At 58.4% G+C, this 23122-nt stretch overlaps 1 protein-coding gene across 6 annotated transcripts; it reads left to right on the top strand.

The window, feature by feature from the left end:
* Positions 1-1191: 1191 nt before the first annotated feature.
* On the top strand, positions 1192-23011 carry TP73 (tumor protein p73). 6 transcript variants are annotated; one of them, XM_040084693.1, is made up of 12 exons: positions 1192-1222; positions 5742-5987; positions 16951-17137; positions 17268-17383; positions 18104-18213; positions 18506-18648; positions 18980-19068; positions 19375-19499; positions 19809-19963; positions 20064-20196; positions 20908-21001; positions 22670-23011. In XM_040084693.1, the coding sequence occupies exons 1-12, from the start codon at positions 1196-1198 to the stop codon at positions 22985-22987; spliced, it is 1743 nt and encodes a 580-aa protein (XP_039940627.1). In that variant the 5' UTR covers positions 1192-1195; the 3' UTR covers positions 22988-23011. The 6 variants fall into 6 exon arrangements, with proteins under 6 accessions (XP_039940627.1, XP_039940633.1, XP_039940632.1 ...); XM_040084694.2 differs by lacking the exon at positions 1192-1222 and adding an exon at positions 2777-2815; XM_040084699.2 differs by lacking the exons at positions 19809-19963; positions 20064-20196.
* The last annotated feature ends 111 nt before the right edge of the window (positions 23012-23122 follow it).

The following is a 23122-nucleotide window of genomic DNA, read 5'->3' as shown; positions in this document are numbered from 1 at the left end:
GGGCTCTGGTCCTGTGTGTCCCCCACAGGGGATCCCTGAATTTTGTGTCCCCTACCATGGCTCTGGGGCTCTCTGGTCCCCGCTGTGCTGCTGGGAGGGAGTTGGGATTGAGAGATTCCTGCCCTTGGACAGCTGCTTTGCTGGAGTGAGATGGCACAGCATGGCACAGCACAGCACAGCATGGCACAGCACAGCACAGCACAGCACAGCACAGCACAGCACGGCACAGCACGGCACAGCACAGCACAGCATGGCACAGCACAGCACGGCACAGCACGGCACAGCACGCTGGCAGAGCTAACCCTGCTGTTTCCCTTTGCCCCCAGAGTGATTTATCCCCTGTCGGACTCCCCCACTGTGAAGATGTCCCAGTCATCCCCAGCTGATGAAGGCACCACGTTCGAGCACCTCTGGAGCACGCTGTAAGTGGGGTGTGATTGTTCCCTATGGGGGTGTTTGGGGACAACAGCGGCTCTTTGCCAAAGACGAATTTCCTTTCCTTTGCCAAAGACAAATTTCCTTTTTCATCCTCTGCTTTCCACGGATGCCTTTGCCACCTGGCAGATTTTGCTCTCTGGTTTCAGACTCTCTGCTCAGCACATTCCATGTTCCAAACAACATGGCCCTGTCTGTCTCATGGGTAGCCCCTTCCTGGCTGCAGTGCTCCAAGGCAGCACGGGGACAGTGTCAGGGCCAGAGCAGAGCTCCCCTCAAGCTGGGACCCTTAATTCCAAAATTAAACATCTTCCAGCCCCACCAGGATATTTGCAAGTCTGGCCTTTGGGCCTCATGCTCTAATCAAGGGAGAAGGACTGTGCTTCGTTTAATCTTCTTCCTCCCTTGGTCCTCTCATGTAAAGACATCCCAAGGTGACAGGTGTGCTGGAGTAGCTGGGTGGATGCAAAATTTCCTCTATCTCTGCTTGCTTTACCTGCCAGGTAAAACCTGCTCTGCCATTTGGAAATAAAAGCAGAGGCTGGAGGAAGAATTTGGGAAAGGGACAAGGTTTGAGGGGGCTGCGAGTGGCTGGGGGGGGTGGTGTGGCACAGGCTGCATTGGAGGGCTGGGGAGATGACTGTGCCCTCGCCTTCTCCTCAGGGAGCCTGACAGCACCTACTTCGACCTCCCTCCAGCCAACCCCAGCGGCAGCAATGGGGTCTCCAACCGCACAGAGGTGACGATGGACGTGTTCCAGATGAGAGACATCCCCGACTCGGTGATGGTGAGTGTGTTCAGGCAGCAGCGGTGGGGACCTGAGCCAGGCACACACTCGACTTCCCTGCAGGGCTGGGCTGGGGGCTCTGGGGGAGGCATTGAGGTGTTTGCTGGTTCGCTGGTGTTTGCAGGGTCTGCACCAGTGCAATCAACGGCACGAGGGTCAGTAAAACCGTGGCTATTCATTGTTAGATAACGTCAGTGCAGGCAGCAGCGGCTCGGAGCTCTAGGGGAGTACCAGGACAGCAGCAGAATGTCATTCGCTCCTGGTGTGGAGTAAAAGCCATTTGGGAGCTGCTGCGGAGGCAGAACAGCGGCAGGGGCTCGCAGCTCTGCTCCCACCGCAGCCCCAGGTCCGTGCTGCTGCCCTTCCTGTGAGAAACCTTTGCTTCTGTCTGACACAAAGTCTTGGAAAAGCATCGCGGGCGTGCGAGACATCCCGCTTTGTGCGCGTCCGGTGGCGCCCGGGAGCATCCCTGCGGCTGCCCCGGCTCTGGGCTGCATCTCCCAGCCGAGAGCCGCTGTTTCCCTCCAGAAAGCCGCCGTTTCCCTCGCCGACAGCTTGTCTCCCCCTCTCCCAGCCTCTTTTCCCTCTCTTTCCGCTCGTTTTCCCTCCCTTCGCCGGCCTTTCACAGCGGGCAGGAGCCGGGCAGAGCGCTGCTAATTGCGGCTGTGCCCCTCGCTGAGCGAGCCCTCGCCTTTCCCCTCGCCCCCGCCGTAAGCAAAGCCGAGCCCGGCAGGGCCGGAGCAGCCTGGGGTGCACAAGAAGTGCTCTGGTAACGAGATGCCAGCGGCCTGAGGGAAAGGGGAGGGAGGGGAGAGGCTGTGGAGGGACGGCTCGGTCCGCGCTGATTCCCTCTGCTCTTGGCACACATTGGTCCCAGAGTTGTGCCGATGCTCGGTGGTGGTGAGCAGGTCATTCCAATGCTCTGTCAGGCATCTATCCCTAACTATTCCTGTCTACCCTTCTGGATATCTGTCCATCTATCCATCCATCCATCCATCCATCCATCCATCCATCCATCCACCCACCCATCCTCAGCCCACCCAGATGGAGATCGCTCCTTATCTCCCAGACACGGAGCTCTCGCACAGTCACTGCCTGGCCAGTGGGCACCTCGGCGTGCTGGTGACAGCTGCCAGCCCAGCAGGTCTCCAAACCCGTGGAAGAAGCTTTTGGGAGCGGGATCCGGGCAGGGTTGGTGGTGGAGCTGGACCCCTGCTCTCCCTGCGGTGGCAATGGTTGGTATCGCCCAGTCCATCACTGGGCAAGCTGGGGCCTGCCCCGTGCTTTAATGAATAGTCATGAGGGACAGAAGGGGTGGGCCCCGTTTTGTTGTTGGATGCAGCGAGTTGACAGAACTAAGGGAGATGAAAAAAGCAAAAAAGCCAACAGACGGCGGCACACGGGTGGCCAGCGCAGCATCCCTGGCGCTGCCCGCCCGGCCCCGCTCCCGCTCTCCTTCCTCCCACCCGCCGCCCCACCCCGGCCGCCTCCCCGACCCCATGACTCCCGTGGCAGGAGGCTTCCCCGCGCTCCGTGAACCCCGAGACAACTAAAATGCTCTACATCAGCGACCCGATGCAGCATTACACCACGGTAGGTGCTGCTTGCTAGGGATGGGGTTTGCTTTGATGCTCTCTTCTTAGAATTATCCTCCACTTCTGGGGCACCTGCTCTGGCTCTGGGTGCTCCGGGGGTTGTCCCAGTGCACGCCTGGCCCTGTCCTGCTGCTGCACAGAGGACCTGGGGTGGTCCAGCCCTGTTGGTGCAGGATGCTGCAGCCTCGGCAGTCGGTCGCTGCTCCTCTTGCTTTGCCTCATCTGGTGCTTGCAAAGCCCCAAGTGTGATTTAAAGCTCAGGTGCCAGGGGTGCAGGGTCCCTCACCTGGTGTCAGCCAGAGCATCCGTCCAAGGAACACCTGGAGGTGCTGGACACCACCAGCGCCACTTTTTCATCCACTGGGAACCTCCTCAGCCGAGCTCACAGCGTATTCCTGCCTCCCCAGGCAGGCTTCCTCTCCCTGGTGGAAATCCTTGGGAGGGCAGGGTGAGTGTAGTAATACCTGTGCTGCAGGTAATATACTCCCAGCCCTGTCCTCCAGCACTGAGCTTGTTTCCTTAGGTAAAAGGGTTTTGTATCTGTCCCTGGAATTCAGAACGGTCCAGCACAGGCAGAGAGAGGGTCGGAGATAGAAGGAAATCGCTTCACTCCTGGTTTTTATCTTAAATGTGTTGGTACCAAGCCCATGTGTCCCATTGTTGGGGCTGTTCCGAGGGAGGTCGTTGCTGCAGTTGTGTGAATAATTATCCCTGTGTGTGTGTGTGTACATATTTACACACAAACACTCCTGCCTTCAATTCTTCTTTTAGGGGAATGTTTCCACAATTCCATCAATTTTGAACAGCAAGTGTGTCGTTTTGCCGGCACACCTGACTCTGGGTCTCTCTGCCAGCAGATTCCCAAAGTCTGGGCACTCGGGATGCTGCCGCTTCCTTTGTGCCAAGGCAGCCCAGCCTGGCTGGTAGAGGTGATGCCCTGGGTCTCATATCTCACCATTCTTCCTGAGGGAAGATTTTCTCCCATACAGAGCTCGGGACGCTCCGTTCTGTGGTGGATCCACACTCACCTGCACATTTACAGCCACGGGCTGCAGCCGTGAACGGTGCTCTCAGCATGGGAGCAAAACAGCTCCGTCCTGACACTCCTGGGTCAGCTGGGCTTTGAGCAGCCCTGTCCAGCAGCAATCCCTTTTCCCTTGCTGCTCTTCTCCTGGTTGATCCCTCAGCTTTGCCTGTGCCACCTCACCGGCTCTGCCCTGGCTGCAGTCCCTGCAGCGGCTGCATTTCCCTGTTGCATGGCAAGAGCTTTCCTAACGTGCCTGCTTTGCCAGAGTTTTTTCCTAAGTTTTTCTCCAGGTGAAGCCTGGATTAAGGAAAGCTTGGCTTGTCTTAGGCTGGGCTATTTATAGAGCGGAGAGGAGGAATAGAGGGATTTAGGCACATATTTTAAGGGAGAAAATGGCTGGATGCATAAAAGCAAGCCAGATCTTGTTCAGCATTCCTCCAGTTAGTCACAGGCTCCAACGACCTTGTGAGAGATGCAGGCAACAGGAGAACTTCCCTGGAGAAGGATGATTGCCTTTAAACCATTCCACATTGAAGAGGGTTGGGTGAGGTTGGGATCCCAAGTCAAAACACGTCTCCTGATTCCTGAGCCGTGAGCCTCGCAGCCCTTCGGAGAAGGCTGAGCCTGCTGGCTGTGCCCATGGCTGCTCCCACAGCTCTTGGCTCCCCACAGCTGTCCCAGTGGGTGCTGGGGACAGGGACAGTCCCTGCCAGGCGTGAGGGCAGTTGAGGGTGGCTGTGTCCCTGCTCCAGTGCAGGGAGCTGGGATGACACACGGCAATGCACCGGACACTGCGCGTGGTCACCAGCACTGCCACCGCCTCTGGGGCTGCAGGCTGACAGCAACCCCCGAGCAACTCGGGAATTGCAGATTTCTGGGGGGAAAAACCATCCCACTTGCTCTGAGAAACAGTTGCATTTGAGTCTGATTTTCTAATGAAATACTAAGGTCGCTTTAGCCACACGGCTCTTGGGAATGTCGCTGTGCTTGGGCTGTGCCTGTGGGTAAAGGAGCTGCCAGCTCCTATTGGAAGACTTTGACAGTAATTGGTCAGAAGAGGAATAAGGAAAAAATTGTAAAAAGTCATGATTTGGTCCAAAGGGTCAGGGGTAAGAGCCAGGACCTGCCTAAGTGGGTCCATCTGCCCTGTGACTTTCCTGCAGTGATCCGCATCGCAGCCGCGTGCTTTGTAGGTTTGAGGTTTTCCCCAAATTAGAGCTGCATCAGGCACTGGGAGCAAACATCCCGCTGGGAAACCAGCTACAAACCACTGCTCGGGGCTCAGGGAAGCACGCCCAGGAGTGGTGCGTGGGTGTGTGTCCATGACCGGTGAACACATCAGGGACAGGTCAGAAAAGAGGTTGGAAAACACGACGGCTGCCTGTATCCTGTCCCAATGGAGCGATGTCATCGCCAGGGACTGCTGCTCACCCCGCCAGGGCATCCCAACGAGCTGTGACACTCTGGCTGTTGGAAGGGACAGCGGGGAGCAGAGCCCTGCGTGCAGGACAGGGCTGTCAGGGCGGGACATCTCCCACACCAGAGCGAGCCCCACAGCATCCCTGCCTTCTCCCCACTGTCAGAAGCGTGGCTTTCCCGAGGCAGGTGCGCTGGAAATCCGGGATTGTGGCACCTCGCTGCCTCCAGCGAGGATGGAGCAGCTCGAGGGGAGGTGATTTAAGCACACGGAGCTCATCCCTCGCACAAGTGGTGACCTGTCGGAAAACCCGAGCCACCCGGACCAGCTCTTTTGGCTCCCCTCCCGCACGCTGGCCCTTTAAGGAGGCTGTAACAGGACACCCCAGCCCTCGAGAAAGGTGCCTGAGGTTTCCCTGTCTCTAAACTGGCTGGTGTTTTCTTTTTTTTTTTCCCTCCTCCCCTTTTTCCCTTCCTCCAGTCCCAGTTCAATTTGCTGAACAACAGCATGGATCAGAGCATCGGCAGCAGAGCAGCCTCCACCAGCCCCTACAGCTCCGAGCACACCTCCAATGTCCCAACGCATTCTCCCTACTCGCAGCCCAGCTCTACCTTCGACGCCATGTCCCCGGCACCCGTCATCCCCTCCAACACCGACTACCCCGGCCCCCACCACTTCGAGGTGACCTTCCAGCAATCCAGCACCGCCAAGTCCGCCACCTGGACGGTGAGTTGCGTTCTTCTACCTCGGCCGGGGAGATGCTCAGCGCCGCCGAGCGCGTCCTCGCCGCCAGCACCCGCGGCGGTGGGGAGGCTCGCAGGGGCAGCTGCGGGATGTGGCCACCACTGATGGGGATTCCACCGGCACAGGTGGGAGAGAAGAGTGCTGGAAACATCGGTGCTTGCTTTTGGGGGGTTTCTCCCGAAGGGCTGTGAAGCACAGCGGCTGGGATGTCACTTCTCTCGTCCCAATTCTCTAAATTGTGGGTGAATGTCCTCCGAGATGAAATGTCCTGGGGCAGTACCTGCCTTGTTCTCACGGTGCTTCCCGGCGTATTTTGCCAGCGGGTGCTGTCAGGGACGAGGCCGTGGGCGATTGGGACCTTTGCTCGTGTGTTCCCAGCTGTGCTGTAAACGCCTTGCTTGTCATTTACGGTCCTTCTCCATCCCGCTTTAGAGGAGTAACTCAATCCCTACAAGTCACAGCAAATAACAGAGCAGGTTTTGAAGCGCAGTAGGGTTTGTTGCACAGAGGGATGGCTGTGTGCTCCTGCTGTCCGCTCGGGAGCCGGGATGCAGCTTTGCTCCACGGCTGCAGCTTTGCTCCACGGCTGCAGCTTTGCTCCACGGCTGCTCCGTCCTCCCTCCTGCTGCCCGGCACCGGGAGAGTTCTGTGAGCAGGGACCCGGGGGCCGGGCAGAGCGCACGGGGACCGCTTTGCTTTTTGTGGCAAAAGGTCCTGAATTCGCAGGCTCAGCGCAGCGTTTTCAAGGAGAACCAGCGCTGGTGGCCGGTGCCACAAGTGGCGATCCCGCAGCGGGTACCGCTGCAGCTCCCGGCAGAGCAGCTCACCACGCTGGGGCCGGGCGGGTTTGCTCCTCCGGGAAGCTCTGGCAGAGCAGGAAGGTTGGGATGGGAGCGCTGACACCCCGCAGGAGCAGCAGAGTTTCCTCCGCGGCTGCGGTTTGACATTGTCATGGCCCGGGCAGAGCAGCCCAGGGATGTTTAAGCCCCGGGTGTGGTAATGACCTTTGTTTGCGGAAGGTGACGTGTTTAATTGCCAAGACAGTCCTGCCTGCCCGCGGGAGACACAAAGCATCCTCGGATGCTGCCGTGCAGAGACACCCCGGGCGGGAGGCTCCCGGTCGTCCTGGGGAGGATGCGGGTGGGGACAGGCTCCGGCAGCGGCCGCAGCGCTGGGGCTGTGTCCTGCGGAAGGCGATGGGTGCGTGGGGTGGGAAAACAGCAGCGATCGGGCGTTTGAAGGCAGCCGAGCTCCCGGCTGGTGCAGTCCCGCAGCTTCCCCGCGGCCGGCGGCTGCTGCTTCACACGGAGTGGGCACTGGGGACAGCGCCGTGCTTACACGCCCTCGCAGGGGTGGCAAAGTCTCCACACTTTCCGCTGTCTTTCCTTGCGGGGTGTTGCTCATGGATGATGCAGATTCGTTAGGAACTGAATAACCCGGAGGTTCTCGGGCAGGGTGCGATTCCAGCCCGCTCCTGTAACCCTGCTGGGGTAACTCCTGTCAGTCACAGGAAAAGCTGCACAGGACCCGCACAGCGAAGGGAGGCATTCCCGTGCCCCTAAAGCGGCCGAACGGAAACTGAAACAAGGCACTGCAGGGTGTCTTGTCCCGGCACGCAGGGACGGCAGCCAGAACGCGTCCCGTGCTCATTTGCCACTGTCCCCAGCTAGGAGTGCTGTGGGGTGGCTTTGGGGTGGAGCAGACACAGCGCAGCAGGGCTCCCCTCCCGAAAGCCATCCCATTCCTCTGGGATCTTTCCACAGTTCTGACCAAAGGAGCTCAGACTGCCTCTCACCACCCTGTGCTGACTGTTCTCCTGTAGCTGTGTCCCGCCAGGAGCTCAGCTCACCGGGACAGGAGGAGATGGCTGTTTTTTTCCCAAGCCTCTGTGGGGGATCAGGGCAGGCAGTGCCACACGGTGCCCTCCCAGCCCTGCGGGAGCAGCTGGACCCAGGAGCGCTGCCCGCGCTCATTCCAGGGGAGGCTGGGAGAATCTGTGGAGGATGCAGCCACCAGCTGGGGCTGGGAGCCACGGCTGCAAGGAGGGGTCCTGGGAAGGGTCCGGAGTGAGGATTTGAACGCCTGAAGTGGCTTTAGCACTGGGGAAGGCAGTCAGAGGAGTGTGGCCCTCTGAGCCACCGTGCTGGGGTGGCTGCAGCCCCCAGAGCAGGCTGGCTGCAGGGCCAGTGCTCACCTGCACTGGAGCTGAGCCTCGTGGAGAGCAGCAGTGGCTTGGCAGCATCTGGCACCCTGGAGAGCACAGGGGACGTTTCATTTGAAGCAGAGATTCCTGCAGGATTGCCAAGGCAGGTGCAGCGTGTCCGGCTTGCCAGGGTGCCAACATGAGGAATGGTCCTGCTGCAGCGACAGCTGGTGTCACCCCGTGTCCTCCTGGTGTCCTCCTGGCTGGGGCTGTCACAGGCATGGTCGGTGCTGGAGGATGAGGTCGGTGCCTTCCTCCCACTCACCGTGAGCTCTGCAGTGCCGCTGCCACACACGAGAGTTCGTCCTGGTTTGACAGGGAAAGGAGCTCAGCAAAACAAATGTGTTCTGTGCTGTCAGTGAGCTGACACTGAGTGGGGACACCGTGAGCCTCCACAGGAGCTGAGAACATGCCCAAAAGACAAGGAAAAGCCATTGGGAAATGCAGGCACTGGGGAATGGGAAGGCAAATGCCAGGTCAATGGGGCTGGGGACAGACAGGGACATCCGACAGCGCGGTGATGGTGACACCAAGCACAGCAGCACCGACCATGCTGGTGCTGTGCAGGACATGCCTGCTTCGGGGCAGCACTTGGGAAGAAACGACCCAGCCTGTTCCTCCCAGGGAAGCCTCGTGGCTTTTGGATACGCTGAGCTTTGCTGCACCCAGTGATTTGTGCCAGGGTGGTTGATGCATTTCCACCAAGCGCTGACCACAAGCTTGGCAGAGCCAACGCGCCGGGCAGCGTTTTGGAGCTGTATTGGGAGGAGTCTCGGCTGAAGGTCTCTTGCAATCTGGGGTTGAATCATGGAGGATCTGGCCACGGAGGAAAGGACAGCTGGTGAGCAGGCAAGGCCAAAACAAATGGTTTGTGTGCGTCACCTTATCAAAAGATTTGGCATCATTTTTTGATAGAATCACGAGATTTGGTTGATGGAAGCGTATGGCCCGATGGCCTCCTGGTTCTGAAGGGTTTTTACTTGAATCCCTCTGGACCCCTTCTCCCTCACTTAGGAGAGGAGACTCCTGAGAACCAGGTGAGCTGGTCCCTCAAGTGCTGGACAAGTGCTGGCTCTGCAAGCCTCAAGGGCTGGGCAAATCAGTGTCACCCGGGTAGGGGATCAAAGTGTCCCCAGGCCCTGCCCACACCTCAGTGCTCCTGTCCACACTTCAAACCCTCTGTTGACAAACCTGACATGGCCTGGGAGGGAGGTGTGAAGAAGATGAACAATTTGGAACAAACACCTTGTAGAGCAATACCAGAGAAACGTTCTGCATGGAAGTTCCCCCCCAAGAAGAGCAAGGGGGCTCGATCGTGGTGTGCCCAGGGGATGGCTCCTGATAGCAGCCAGCTCTTTAATCTAATAGCAAAAGACATAATGAGATCCAGCACTTGGATGCTGAAGCCAGGCAAATTCAGACTAGAAACGAGGAGGAATATTTTTTTTTTTTTTTAGCAGTGAGGATAATTAACCATAGGAACAATTTACCCAGGAATGTGGTGGATTCTCCCAACTCCTGAAGGATTCAAATGAGGAGTCTGCATATCTCTCCAGAGATAAGATGTGCTATAGCAGATACCCTTGACTTAATGCAGGAGAAAGAGGAGGAAGGGGTCTGAGGGTAGCAGCGTGGTCAATGGGACCAGAACATCATCAGCTGCTCTCTCTTGCTTCAAAATGCCGATTTTCTAATTTTAGAAAAGAGGTGAATGGAGAAGGGTGAAGCCTTGGGACCGACATTACCCAGCTCTGCCCTCGCAGAGGGGCTCTGGCCAGCTGCGGGTGACACTGGGCGACCCCCGGGCTGAGCCCCGAGCATCACCACCCCCTCTGGACAGAAGCAGCCGCGCCGGCCCGTGCTGCGGGAAACCCTCCACGCCGCTGCCACCTCCCTTTTCATTTTTAATGGCCTTCTTATCGCAGACACCAACGGCCAGATGCCCAAAATAAGGTTTTCCCTGCGGCTTGGAAGCCTCACTCCGGCAGGACCGGGAGCTGCGGCGCGGCAAGACGGGGCACGCCGGCATCCTGCCCGCCCGCCGGGGCCACCGGCGCTCCGCTGCCCGGAGCTGCCCGGACACGCTGCGGCCGCAGCCCCTCGCCACGCCAGCCAGCTGGTAACTGGTGGATAATTAGGATTTTTCTCGAGTCGGGTTGGCGGAGGAGCGGTGCTCCCTCCCCGCCCGGACGCTGTCGCGTGTGCCGGAGCTGCGGAGGCGTTAATGGGGTCTTTGGCCTCCCGCGGCCGGGCTGCAAAGGGGGGATCGAGCCCACGGCGCTGGGGAGCTGCCTGGGCTCACACGGAGCCCCTGGAGCCGGGGGGAGATGGACAAAGCCCAGAGCAGGAAAGGCAGGGGCGTCTCTGACACAGGCGCGGAGGGGTTGAACCGCACCCGGGGTTTTGTTGCTGTTTCGGGGAGCAAACAGCCTGCGAGGGAAAGGCTGGACAGATCCACGGCTGAGCCGAGCTGCTGCTGCTGCGGTGGATGGCTGTCCAGCACAGCAACCCAGCCTGAATCCCAGTGGAGATGGCAGCGTGGAACTGGTTCCGTTTGCTCGATGGATCTTGCAGCTGGAGCAGCGGCACTGGGGAGCTGAAATGCTCTCTCTGGTCCTGATGGAATGAGGAGGATGGGAGTGATTGGGTTGTCTCTTGCTGGTCGCTGTCCGTGGCTTTTTGGGGTAGAGGCAGGTATGAAGAGGAGGGAAGATTCTTCAGGGGCATCACTGTACCAAGAACCCCCTCTGCAAACTCTCTGGCACCTTCCCGTATCCCCGGGAGGTTGCTGTCCAACAGCCATGGCCTGGAGAGTGGTTTGGGCTGCACACAGCTGTGCAGATGAGCGTGGATGTTTTGGAGCGCCAGAAGCAGGAAAGCAACCTCAGCACCAGCCTGCTCCAGAGCCCATCGAAGCCAACCCACTGGAGGCTTTCCACCAGCTCTCTCAGGGTGTGGATGAGGCTCCAGGAGCTCCAGACACAATGGAATTAAGAAAAAAGGCAAAGGAATTCGGTGTGTGATGTTCCAACACGATCCCGCTATCAGCTCCACTATCTCGAACGTGTCTGGTATGCACAGGTCAAGGGAATGGCTTCCTGGCAGTGCTGCTCCATCGGGAAGGCAAAGCTCCCTGGCAGGAGAGGTGGGAGAGGGTTGGGAGCCCTGATCTCCAGTGCATGGAAGGGGGAAAGGATGCTGGGGTGCCCGTGCCCACTCCAGTGGCTGAGAGAGAGCAGAGGAGCAGCCCCTCCTGCATGGCTCAGCCCTCCTGGGATGCTCCAGGGCCAGTGGCTTCCCCCTAAATCCCTCTCTTGCTGTGCTGGTTTTCGCATTTCCATCCAGCAGCAATTCCCAAGGCCAACTCAGCCTCGTCTTCCCTTCCCTCTCCTCCCAGCCTGCTCCCTGCATCCTCAGCAGGGTGAGGTAACCTCCGTGCTGGATTTGTGGCTTCCTTTTTTGGGTGGGAGGGAGCTCCGGGCTGGCTTGGTCAGGGGATCTGAGCATCCACCACGCAGAGGGAGTCAGACCTACAAGGAAAGATTAAACCCCGAGATTGCCAGCGATGGATCAGCAGTGAGGGAGAGAGAGCCCAGCTGGAAGTTATTTTAAGGATGTGCTCACTGGGAAAGGCAGGGAGGGGAGTCCTTTGGGGGTGAACCAAGGAATTTTAATTAGTAGTAATGGCATGCTAATTAAGGCAGAAGAACACAGTGGGGCTCCCCATGCTGCTCTGCTGTGGGGCCCCAAGACCTCAGTGGTTTGTAGGGCTGGGGGATGGAGGTCCCCTGCAGCTGATGATGGCTGGAGTGGTCAGGGGGCTCTGCTGAGTGCCTTGAGACCCCCTGTCCTGGACACAGCCGGTGCTGGCTTCGTGTCACCCCAAGGCATCACTGCCATGGTGTTGGGACCACAGGCACAGGGGTGTGGGTGTTGGGACATCCCTTGTGACCATCACCCCAACCCATCATTATTGTGGTGCAGGGACTGGGGACATGGGGAGATGGATTTTGGGGCATCCCTTGTGGCCGTCACCCTGATCCATCACCGCTGCGGTGCAGGGACTGGAGGCACAGGGTGCCTGGGTACCTCTTACAGCCACCCCCAGGGCAGTGTCCCCTCTGCTCACCCACCTGTGTGCTGGACAGGTACCTCAGGCCGGACACTCCCCTCTCCTGTCAGGCCCCGCTCATACTCAAACCTGGCTCGTAGTAAATGACCAACAAGGCCGCTCGGGGGGGGAATTTCCAGCTCAGGGAGGAGTTTACAGGCCGGTGATTTAAAAAAAAAAAAAAAAAAAGTTATTAAAAAAAAAACCCACGGTGGGAAAAAAAAAAAAAAAAAAAAAAAAATTAGCAGCGCCGCCGGCACGTCTTCCAGGATCTGTCGTAACAGATTCGTCCGAGCCGGTTAACGGTATTTGCGGTTTGCAAGATGCTACATGTCTGGGGAAGATGACAGACACGTTATTATCACCTCTCGGCTGCGATCTGCCCCAACCTGTCCCAGGATGCAGCTCCGCAGCTGCTTGCCGGGGAGTGCAAGGAAATTAGCAGCCGGAGGCAGCGCTTTTCTTCTCTCTCCCTTGCCAGGCCAGTGGCTTTATTGGGGATCCATTGACTGCAGTCCTGGACACGTCTTGAGTAAAGCTAATGAGGAGCCTGGAATGTAGGAGAAGAGGAGGAGGAGGAGGTGGCTGGTAGGGAGGAGGCGGGGGGAGGATTTGTGGAAAAAGCAATTGTTGAGCAAATCATTTCCTTCTAGAGGGAAAGGAGGCCTTGGCTGCGCCTTTCCCAACAGGCAAGTCTAGACGCTTCGGTGTCAACAGTTGAAGATAAATAAGATTTTATCAGCTCCAAATCTGTTGGGACACATCCTCCTAGCGGTTCTGCTGCCCAGGCCGGGTGAGATGGACTTTACCAGGCAAGAGGATTCAGGTTATTTCTTGTGTGAGGCTGTCAGCATCCGCGGGGAAAAGCACCTCTCCCCGCTCATTTCCTGCGTGGGGAGGCAGCCCTGGGGCTGAGCAGCGGTGGCCTCTGCAGCCATGTCCTGCTCCTCTCTCAGGATGGGCAGTGGTGGGTGCTGAGGTTCCATGTCAGCACCGCATCCATTGTGAGGCATTCACCCAGTGGAATCTTGTGGTGTCCAGAACGTTTCCTTGGGGCGGCAGCACCAGGATAACCGTGGTGCAGCCTCGCAGTGGCCGGTGGCGGCGTGGGGTGACTGGTTTATGTCCTGTGGTGCAGGCAGCGGCACAGCGTGATCTCATCTCACCCAAAAAGCTTCAAACGCTTCCAAAGAGCCTTTGTGGTACCAAGCTCTTGGGGAAACAGAGCTTAGAGCTGAGAGGCTGCTCGGAGTTAAATAATTTGGCTTTTCTGGTTTTTTGGCTTATTCCTAGTGCTCTGGACAGACAGCAATAGCAGGGAAGGGCCAGAGACAGAGCTGGCATCAGAGTGTCAGCCCAGAAGTTGAGGGTGACACTGAAAGCTGCAGGAAATCCCAGAGGAGCAGAGGTGGTGTGTGTTTCCATTGGCTCCAGGGGAGACTGTCAGTGCTGCTGCTGCTCTCTGCTGCTTCAAGCAACCCAGCACCCACAAGCCGCAGAAACCATTTGTGTTCCTCAAACACGTGGTAGCACCCAGTAACAGACACTCCAAATGTTTGTCAGGAACAGAGGTGACCTGAGTCCCACTGTAACCGTGGGGACGGACACCAGCGGTCCCCAGGGCAGAGCAGGGTGTGGAGACACAGGCAGGAGATGCCCAGGGCAGAATGTACCCAGGAAGGGGCTCAGGTGCCCCAAAATGTTGTTCCTATGCCCAGCAGCAAGATGGCCACAGCTCAAGTGACCTGAGCTTTGGCTGTGACCCAGCTGCCACACGTCCTGAGAGGTCAGTTTGTCCAAATGCTGCAGAATGGGAAGGGTGTGGGTGAGCAGAGCGAGGTTCCCCCGGTGCAGGTGGCAGGAACGCAGCCGTGGCACACAGAGTGCTGAAAGAGCAAAGTGGCAGCACTGGTCTGTGATTAAATCCCGGCATTTTGATCTCTGGGTTCTGCTCTGCCACTGCCTCACGTCACACTCGAGGAGCACGTGGTGCCTGTGGTCCCTGCAGGGTGCTGTGTGCTGAGAGGCACCAGGACCTCAGGTGATGCAGCACAGCCCGGCAGAGATGTGCATGGGGCAGAAAATTATCAAACACAGGTAATGGAGGAGAGAGGTGCCTGCCCAGGGACACTGCTCAGCTCAGGCTTTGCTGTCTGTACAGAGAAAGTGCATTGCCAAGCCGGGGATGCAGCACAGCTGGGGATGCAGAACCCGCTGGGATCCCAAAAAACACGGTGCTGGTTGTGCTGGTGGCCGTGAGCAGCCTGGGTCTGCAGGACCCGGAGCGCTGAGCCCTGAGACGCAGCACAGGACGGCTCCACACAGAGAGGGATCAGGAGCGTGGCCGCCCAGGGCACAGCCTGGACTTTTCTTGCCCAGAATTATCAGCAGGGAGTTCCTTAAAAGAATAGTTTGTTATTGTGGAGGGATCTTTGAAGGCGATCCCGGAGCTGTTGGGACACGATAAGGTTATCAGCGGAGGCAAGTCTGCACGGAGCGGCCGCCTTCCCCCTGCAGGGCATCACTCTGCTATTTAACAGAGATTTATCCATGTCATAACATGGTATAATGAGAGAATTTGTTACCAAAGAACTTGCCATAATGCACCTCTGCTCTTCCAGAGCAGTTATAGTTCCCAGGCATGTTGAGGGCTGCCCGGGAATGTCTACATGAAAAGATCCTTTGACAGGAGTTGTCAGTATTTTAACACCTGGCAAGGAAGAGACCCCTCCAAATAACCCTTGTTTTGCCACGGTGGCTCCTCTAAACGAGGGTGTTAAACCCCACCGTGGTGGGCAAGTGAGCTCCGTGGGCTGTAGCCACACGGGAGTTTCCGGCCAGGCAGAGCAGAGTCACCACACTGTGAGTGGAGCCCACGTTTCCAGCTCAGGCCTGATCCCTGAGAATCCCTGCTGGGGATGCAGGATCACACTCAGGAAGGTAACCTGGCCATGGAGTCAGGGTGTGGTCAGCATCATCTGGTATGAGTGCAAAATTTGGAGATTTCAATGGGATTCCAAGCATCCTCTGTTGCTGGGCGAGTCCAAGTGCCTACAAAAATAAGGATTCATTCTTGATGTCGGGTTCAAGTGCATGTTACACCTCTCAGTCAGCACCCTCCAGTGACCACAGCATCCTCCTGCTCCCCCAGCACTGAGCAGGTTCTGATCCTGGGACACCCAGGACACCCCCCTGAGCCTCCAGGAGCTGGGACCTGCTGCTGGCCACCACCAGTCCAGTGCAGGAGGAGCTGCAGGAGCTGCTGCTGTTTGCCCTGGTGTAGCCTCTGCCCTTCATGTCTTCTCAGACCTTCCACAGAAACCACCTAAATGAGACAAACCTGGAAACGGTTTCTCTTGTTTGCCCTGTCCCAGTCCTGGTGGTTGGGAGCACCTTGCTCAACCAGGGCAGCAGGACTGGGAGATGCAAATCCTTCCTGCCTGATCCACAGCTGCACGGGGACATGCTCATGGCCAGGAAAAGTGGGGACTGAGCCATCGCTGTCAGCCCCTGAGCACCCTCCAGCCCTGTGCTGAGCCCCCGTTTTGGGCAGCCCCAGCTGCCCAAACCACCCGGCACGGGGAGAGCAGAGCCTCCCCTCGGCACACCTGTATTTGGATGGCTCAGGACAAGCTTTAACATCCCCACAAACGCTCTGCACGGTGGTATTTTTTTGGCACCGGGCGCTGTGTTGTGGGGATGAGATAAAATACCTGGAGCGGGAACATGCCCTGCCATGCAGGGACGGGCTGCTCCGAGCACAGGGGTGGGCTGGTGTAGAGCAAACACATTCCTTGCGAGATGGAAAACAGCATGGCACGGCTGAGGTGCAAGGGAATTGCACATCCCCACAGCTGGGCAGTTCCTGGAAGGTGAAGGACAGGCTCTCCTTCCCCAGCCCTGCTCTGGAGGGGCACACGCTGCAGATCCCAGAGCTTCCCCCATCCAAGGGTCTTGTGAGAGAAGTTTGCCACTGAGTAAACCCCACTGTGCCCTCACGGGGAGGAATTTGGTGGCCACAAACCATTTTCTGCACAGGAGTGATTGTTGGCACTGCCTCCAGCTGCCACAGAGCATCCTCGTCCCACAGCCAGCCCCGGCAGTTGTCCCTATCATGTGCCTACCCCGTCCCCTCCATGAAGCACTGCTGCTGCAAAGGATTGAGTCAGGATAAACCCATCTGTGTCAGAACTAAACCCCTGCCTAATCAGCTGTGACACTGCCAGTGGCATCAAGCACGATTTCCTCAGGCTGTGGTGTGTGCCCTCGGTGCTCCCTTGGTCGGGAGCCGTGTGTGAGGACAGACTGGGGAATGTTTCCAAAACGGGCTGAGTGATGCACAAACGAGGGTTTTGCTGATTTTCAGTGAGATTCCCTCTGTCTCAGTGCAGTGGGGCCCTGCTCTGTCAGAGCCCTTGCCCACCTGGCACACCCTTCCCTGCCCCAAGAGGCGTCTGTATCTGCTTTATGTGGAAACACACACAGTGTGGGTGAAGTGGACAGATCTCAACATTCCCAGGGGAAAGGGAACAGAAGGAAGCCCAGAGCAGCGGAGGAAGCCGAGGTTGGCCAGGGGAGCACCCTCCTGCCCACCAGTGAGGCTCACCCGAGGGATGTCTCCCCTTTTCCAGTACTCCCCGCTGCTGAAGAAGCTCTACTGTCAGATCGCCAAGACGTGCCCCATCCAGATCAAGGTGTCCACCTCTCCTCCCCCTGGCACCATCATCCGGGCCATGCCCGTCTACAAGAAGGCGGAGCACGTCACCGAGGTGGTGAAACGCTGCCCCAACCACGAGCTCGGCCGCGACTTCAATGACGGTGAGAGCCCCGAGCTGTCCCCAGGGCCTGGGGGCAGCGTGTCCCTCGTGTCACAGCGTGTCACAGCCCTCGTGGGCACGGGATGAGCGCCCTGGGCAGCCTTGGCTCTGACTGGAGGTTTTCCTTGCAGGCCAGTCCGCCCCTGCCAGCCACCTCATCCGGGTGGAAGGCAACAACCTGTCCCAGTACGTGGATGACCCGGTGACGGGGCGGCAGAGCGTGATGGTGCCCTACGAGCCCCCGCAGGTACCCGGCTGCTCGCGGCGGGGACAAGGACCAGCCCCTGCCACCCTGCATTGGGCTGCTCAGCCCCATGTCCCCCTTGCCCTGGCACATCTCAGACCCTCTGTGCTCGCCCCTGGCACTGGTGGCAGCACTGCATCTCCCAGCCCTGTGAAGAATCCCAGGGCAGCCTGCTCTTGGGAAGTGGGGTGTAACGCTATATCCCCTGCAGTTCTGCCCCCACAGCTCTTGTACAGTCGCCTCTTTCCAGCTGGGACCAACCCCACACCGTCCCCAGTGTTCCCCTGCTCATCCTGCCAAAGCCCTGTGCCAGAGGGTCCAGCCCTGATTCTTCATCCTGGGGGGTCCCAGCCTGCCTCCCCTCCTCTTCCTCACTCCCCGGGGATCCCAGCCTGCCTCCCCTCCTCTTCCTCACTCCCCGGGGATCCCAGCCTGCCTCCCCTCCTCTTCCTCACTCCCCGGGGATCCCAGCCTGCCTCCCCTCCTCTTCCTCACTCCCCGGGGATCCCAGCCTGCCTCCCCTCCTCTTCCTCACTCCCCGGGGATCCCAGCCTGCCTCCCCTCCTCTTTCTCACTCCCCGGGGATCCCAGCCTGCCTCCCCTCCTCTTCCTCACTCCCCGGGGATCCCAGCCTGCCTCCCCTCCTCTTCCTCACTCCCCGGGGATCCCAGCCTGCCTCCCCTCACACTCCCCGCTCAGCCCCTGCTCTCCCCTCCCGGGCAGGTGGGGACCGAGTTCACCACCATCCTGTACAACTTCATGTGCAACAGCAGCTGCGTGGGAGGGATGAACAGGAGGCCCATCCTCATCATCATCACCCTGGAGACGAGAGAGTGAGTGGCTGTGGGCGCGGGGCCGGGCACCCGTCCCACGGCGGGAGGGCTGGGGAAGGACCCCTCCCCTGCATGGGGCAGCCCCAGCTCCTCGCACAGGAATGCTCGCTCCCCTCTGCCAGCTTGGAAAAGGAGGGACCAGGGACCCAGCGCAGCAGCTGGAGCCCTCCTCTGCCCCCGGAGCTCCTCTTCCCCAGGAGCCAGCTGCTGAGGGGCTCGGCTGCTCCCCGAGGGTCGCTGCTCGGAGTCCCAATGCCCTTCCCGAAGGTCACTGACTGCGCTGTTCTCCCAGCGGCCAGGTCCTGGGCAGGAGATCCTTCGAGGGGCGGATCTGTGCCTGTCCCGGCAGGGACCGCAAAGCCGACGAGGATCATTTCCGAGAGCAGCAAGCCCTGAACGAGAGCACGGCCAAGAACGGCAACGCCAACAAGCGCAGTGAGTCCCCTGACAGGGGGTGGGGGGCTCAGGGCACCCGAAATCCCTGAGCTACAGAAGTTTGGGCTCAAATCTACACTCAGGGATGATGCTTTGACCTTTCTCCACTAAATCTCTTCGGTCGGACCCCGCCCCTCTCCCCGCAGAGCCCAGAGATGCCTGTGCGTGGCTCTCATGGCCAGATAGATTTACCCATTATTGACAGTAGCTAAGGGACGCTCCCGTGCCAGGCCCCAAGAGAATGGCTTTAGCATCCTGCACAGCTTGAGGTGCTCCCTGCCGTGTCCTGTCTCCCGCGACTCCACCAACTCTCCTCCCCTCTCCTTTGCAGCCTTCAAGCAGAGCCCCCAGGGCATCCCGGCGCTGGGCACCGGCGTCAAGAAACGGAGGCACGGGGAGGAGGAGATGTACTACGTGCCTGTAAGTGTGGGTGAGCTGCAACGGGGTCAGAAATCGGCCTGGGGCAGCGGTGGCAGCGTCCCCTCTGCCAGAAGCACCATGGGGAGGGGATGTCGGGCAGGCTGGGGGCTGCTCAGGCTCCTGCAGGGCAGCAGGGACCTTGGGAACAGGGTCAAAAACATCCATGGATGCACATGTCCAAGGGTTTCCAGCATCCCCAACAGTCCCTGGGCACAGTGACCGTCTGGGTGGGAAAATGGGGGCATGAGGAATTGGCCAGATGGGACGGGAATAAAGCAAAAGTCCTGGTCTTGTTCCCTCCTCCAGGTGCGAGGCCGGGAGAACTTTGAGATCCTGATGAAGATAAAGGAGAGCCTGGAGCTGGTGGAGCTGGTCCCGCAGCAGCTGGTGGATTCCTACCGGCAGCAGCAGCAGCAGCTCCTGCAGAGACAGTGAGTCCTGCCACAGCCCTGAGACCCTCACAGCCCTGAGACCCTCACAGCCCTGAGACCTTCACAGCCCTGAGACCCTCACAGCCCTGAGACCCTCACAGCCCTGAGACCCTCACAGCCCTGAGACCTTCACAGCCCTGGGACCCTCACAGCCCTGAGACCCTCACAGCCCTGAGACCATCACAGCCCTGAGACCCTCACAGCCCTGAGACCCCTACAGGGCACCCTTGGCAGGGAGGCCTGATGGGCTGGAGGGCAGCTCCATCCCACTCCCCCCCAGTCTGACCAGTGCATCCCCTCCCCAAACAGGAGCCAGCTGCAGACGCCTTCCTCCTACGGCCCCGTCCTTTCCCCCATGAATAAAGTCCACGGCGGAGGAATCAACAAGCTGCCCTCTGTGAACCAGCTGGTGGGGCAGCCTGCCCAGCACGGCTCCAGTTCTGCACCCAGCCTGGGCCCCATGGGTAGGTGTCACCAGGCCGGGCACAGGGCTCTCCCTGCCCAGGGGTGGGCGTTATCGGGTCTGGGTGGTGTCTAACCGGTGCATTTCGTGCCACTGCCCAGGGCCTGGAATGCTGAACAGCCACCCCATGCAGACCAACGGAGAAATGAACGGGGGCCACTCATCCCAGTCCATGGTGTCGGGGTCGCACTGCACGCCCCCGCCACCCTACAACGCCGACCCCAGCCTCGTCAGGTAGGGAGGGCTCCCGGTGTCCTGTCTGTCTTGTCCTCTGTTCCTTGCTGTGTCCCTCGCTCTAACCTTCCCATCTGTCTGGCAACTGGCCACTGGCCCCAACTGAGAAATCACTGCTGTTCCTCTCACCTCAGCCACCAAAGCCCAGCTACCGACCAGGCAGAAACCCCCACTGCCCTCGTACACCTCCCTGGGAATCCAGCCCTGATCAATGAGAAATTAGGCACATCCGAAAGAAGGTCTTGTCCTACGTGTTCAATGGCATGTAGCTTTATGAGCTTCCCCTTCCCCCTGCCAGCAGCACCTGGAAATGGATCCATGTGGCTTATTTCAATCAGAAATGCATTAACAGCTCTGCAGGTTTTTTTATGTTTTGGCCTTTAGAAAGACCACGGATGTTTTGACAGACCTGGGGTCAGCATCCCCACAGGGCAGAGTCCAGGGCTTGCCCTGATCCCCCTCCCCAGTAGCTTGAGCTCCCTCATATTATATGAGTTCCTGAGTCAAAATCTTGGACAATCAGGAGAAAAACACCTGTAGTTTTAGGAATAGACAGAACCCCACACTTTGCTTTGACCTTAGTGGCAGTGGAGGTCCCACCCATGGAGCTCTCCACGTCCCCCACGTGACATGGTCCATCCCACAGAGATGGGACACAGCTGTTGTTCATGAGAACTTAATGCCACTTTATTTTCCAAACTTTCTCTGCAGTTTTTTAACAGGATTGGGGTGTCCAAACTGCATCGACTATTTCACCTCACAAGGGTTACAGAATATTTACCACCTGCAGAACCTATCCATAGAGGTAAATGCTTTGGGGAGATCTGTTCTTACCACTTGTTTCCAGCAGCTGTTGGTCTGAAAAGCAAACCCAAAACCTGTGCCCCAACCCCTCACAGAGAACATGTCTTCCCGGGATTGATGCCTGTCATTCCTGCCCCCTTGATGGTTCTTTGGAGGTAGCTTTAGCTCAGGCCTTGGTAAAAATCACAACCAGTCCCAAAAAACCACAGCCAGGCTCAGCTGCTTCCTCCAGACTCTCAGAAACAAGAGAGAGCAAAGATCCCCAGGCCAGAGCTCAGGGAAATTTTCCACCTAACACAGAGAACACTGCTGAGGTGCTCAGTGGAACACCCCAAATCCCACGGAGGCAGCAGGGACACCCCACTGCACTTCAGGGAGGTTTAATGTGGTCTCACCTCTTCCCCTGCTAATCTTTAGAGAGACTGAAACAAGGGAGTTGAGCCCAGGGCATTTTTATTAAGGGAAGTCCGGAATGAAATAGCCCAGGTCAGGCAAAAGCTGTCAGAAAAAGCATGGAGGGGATGCTGGAAACACCTGTGTGTGCCCAGAGCATCAGCCTCTGCTGCTGCCACACTGTGCTGCTGGTACCAGGGGCAGCAGCAGAGCTGGGGCTTCCCCAGCCCATCAGGAGAGCAAGAAAAAGGAAAACAAAAAATAATCCTGAATCCTTTGAGCCGTGGAAAACCCTGTAAATCTCGGAGTTGGTGTTTTGGCTGAGACAGAGCTCCTGCCCAACCCTGTTTTGACCCCGTTTAGCCCCAGGCAGGTGTAGCAGTGTCTCTACCTGGCAGCTACAACATCCCACGGGAGAGATGATGATTTGTCACTGGTGGCTGGGGCCAGTTGTGTAACCTGAGCCTGGTTTTGGACCATTTGCTGAACTAACTCCATGACCGTCTGTCAGCTGTCCAAGGAAACGTTTAGGAATGGCCAAAACTTGTGTCAGGGCAGAGCTGTGTGTCTGAGTCGGCGTTCGTAGCTACTAATTGCATACTCGCTGTCTGCTCCAGTTAACGCTCCCCTGAGTCTCTGTGTTGGCATTAACATGGATCCCTGGCAGCTCCCCCCTGTGCTGCTGTGTGTGCTGGCACACGTCCCCAGCCTGAGGTCACCCACCCGAGTGCTCGAGGCTGGTGCTGCTCCAGCCTCCCAGGTGAGGATCGGAGCAGAGGCCATCCCAAGTGCACGGGCACAAGGATGCTCCCCACGCTGCTCTGCGACCTGTGTTCAAGGGCAATGATCCCTTCCTCCCCTCCCTTGAGACCCGTGAACCTGAGGGAAGGAGCAAAACGGGGAAGAAAGAACATTTTTAAGTTATCACACTTTCAATCTCACTCACTTGGGCAGGTTAGAGAAGCCCTGGTTTGTAAAACCAAGACAACAGTAGGTTCTGAAATGAGGAGTCACGCCAAACTGATTGCCACATCAGTCTGATGTGAACCCCTCCCAAAACAACAACAGAATTCTCCAACCTGCAAAGCTGCGGTTGAGTAACTGGGTTAGAAATGAGAAACAACCCAGGGGATGATGCACCCACGGCCATGGTGGGAGGTCCAGCCCCGCTCCGCCGGGCATCGTGCCCACGCGTCCCCCCGAAAGCGTGAGCTGGGTGGGTCCAGGGCTCTCTGCTGCTGGCGCAGTCGCATCTCTGCCGGTGTTGTCCTCGCAGGATCTCGGAGCACTGAAGATCCCGGAGCAGTACCGCATGATCATCTGGCGGGGCCTGCAGGAGCTCAAGCAGAGCCACGACTACGGGGCGCAGCAGCTGATCCGCTCCAGCAGCAACGCCTCCATCTCCATCGGCAGCTCGGGCGAGATGCAGCGGCAGCGGGTGATGGAGGCCGTGCATTTCCGCGTGCGCCACACCATCACCATCCCCAACCGCGGCGCGGCCGACGACTGGGCCGACTTCGGCTTCGACCTCCCGGACTGCAAATCCCGCAAACAGTCCATCAAGGAGGAGTTCACGGAGGGAGAGATCAACTGAGGGGCTCCAGAGCTGGCAGCGAGACGGCGGCGTTGTGATAAACCCCCCCCTTTGAAAAGTATTCGCAGCCCTGGGCACCTGGAGAAGTTTGATTTTGTTGTCCAGGGGAACTGCAGGCCCTGAGCCAGGCAGGAG

Source organism: Hirundo rustica, chromosome 22 (assembly GCF_015227805.2).
Source record: "Hirundo rustica isolate bHirRus1 chromosome 22, bHirRus1.pri.v3, whole genome shotgun sequence".
Classification (NCBI taxonomy): domain Eukaryota; kingdom Metazoa; phylum Chordata; class Aves; order Passeriformes; family Hirundinidae; genus Hirundo; species Hirundo rustica.
The sequence above is the reverse complement of the archived record's forward strand: the minus strand, read 5'-3'. Positions and strand labels throughout refer to the sequence as shown.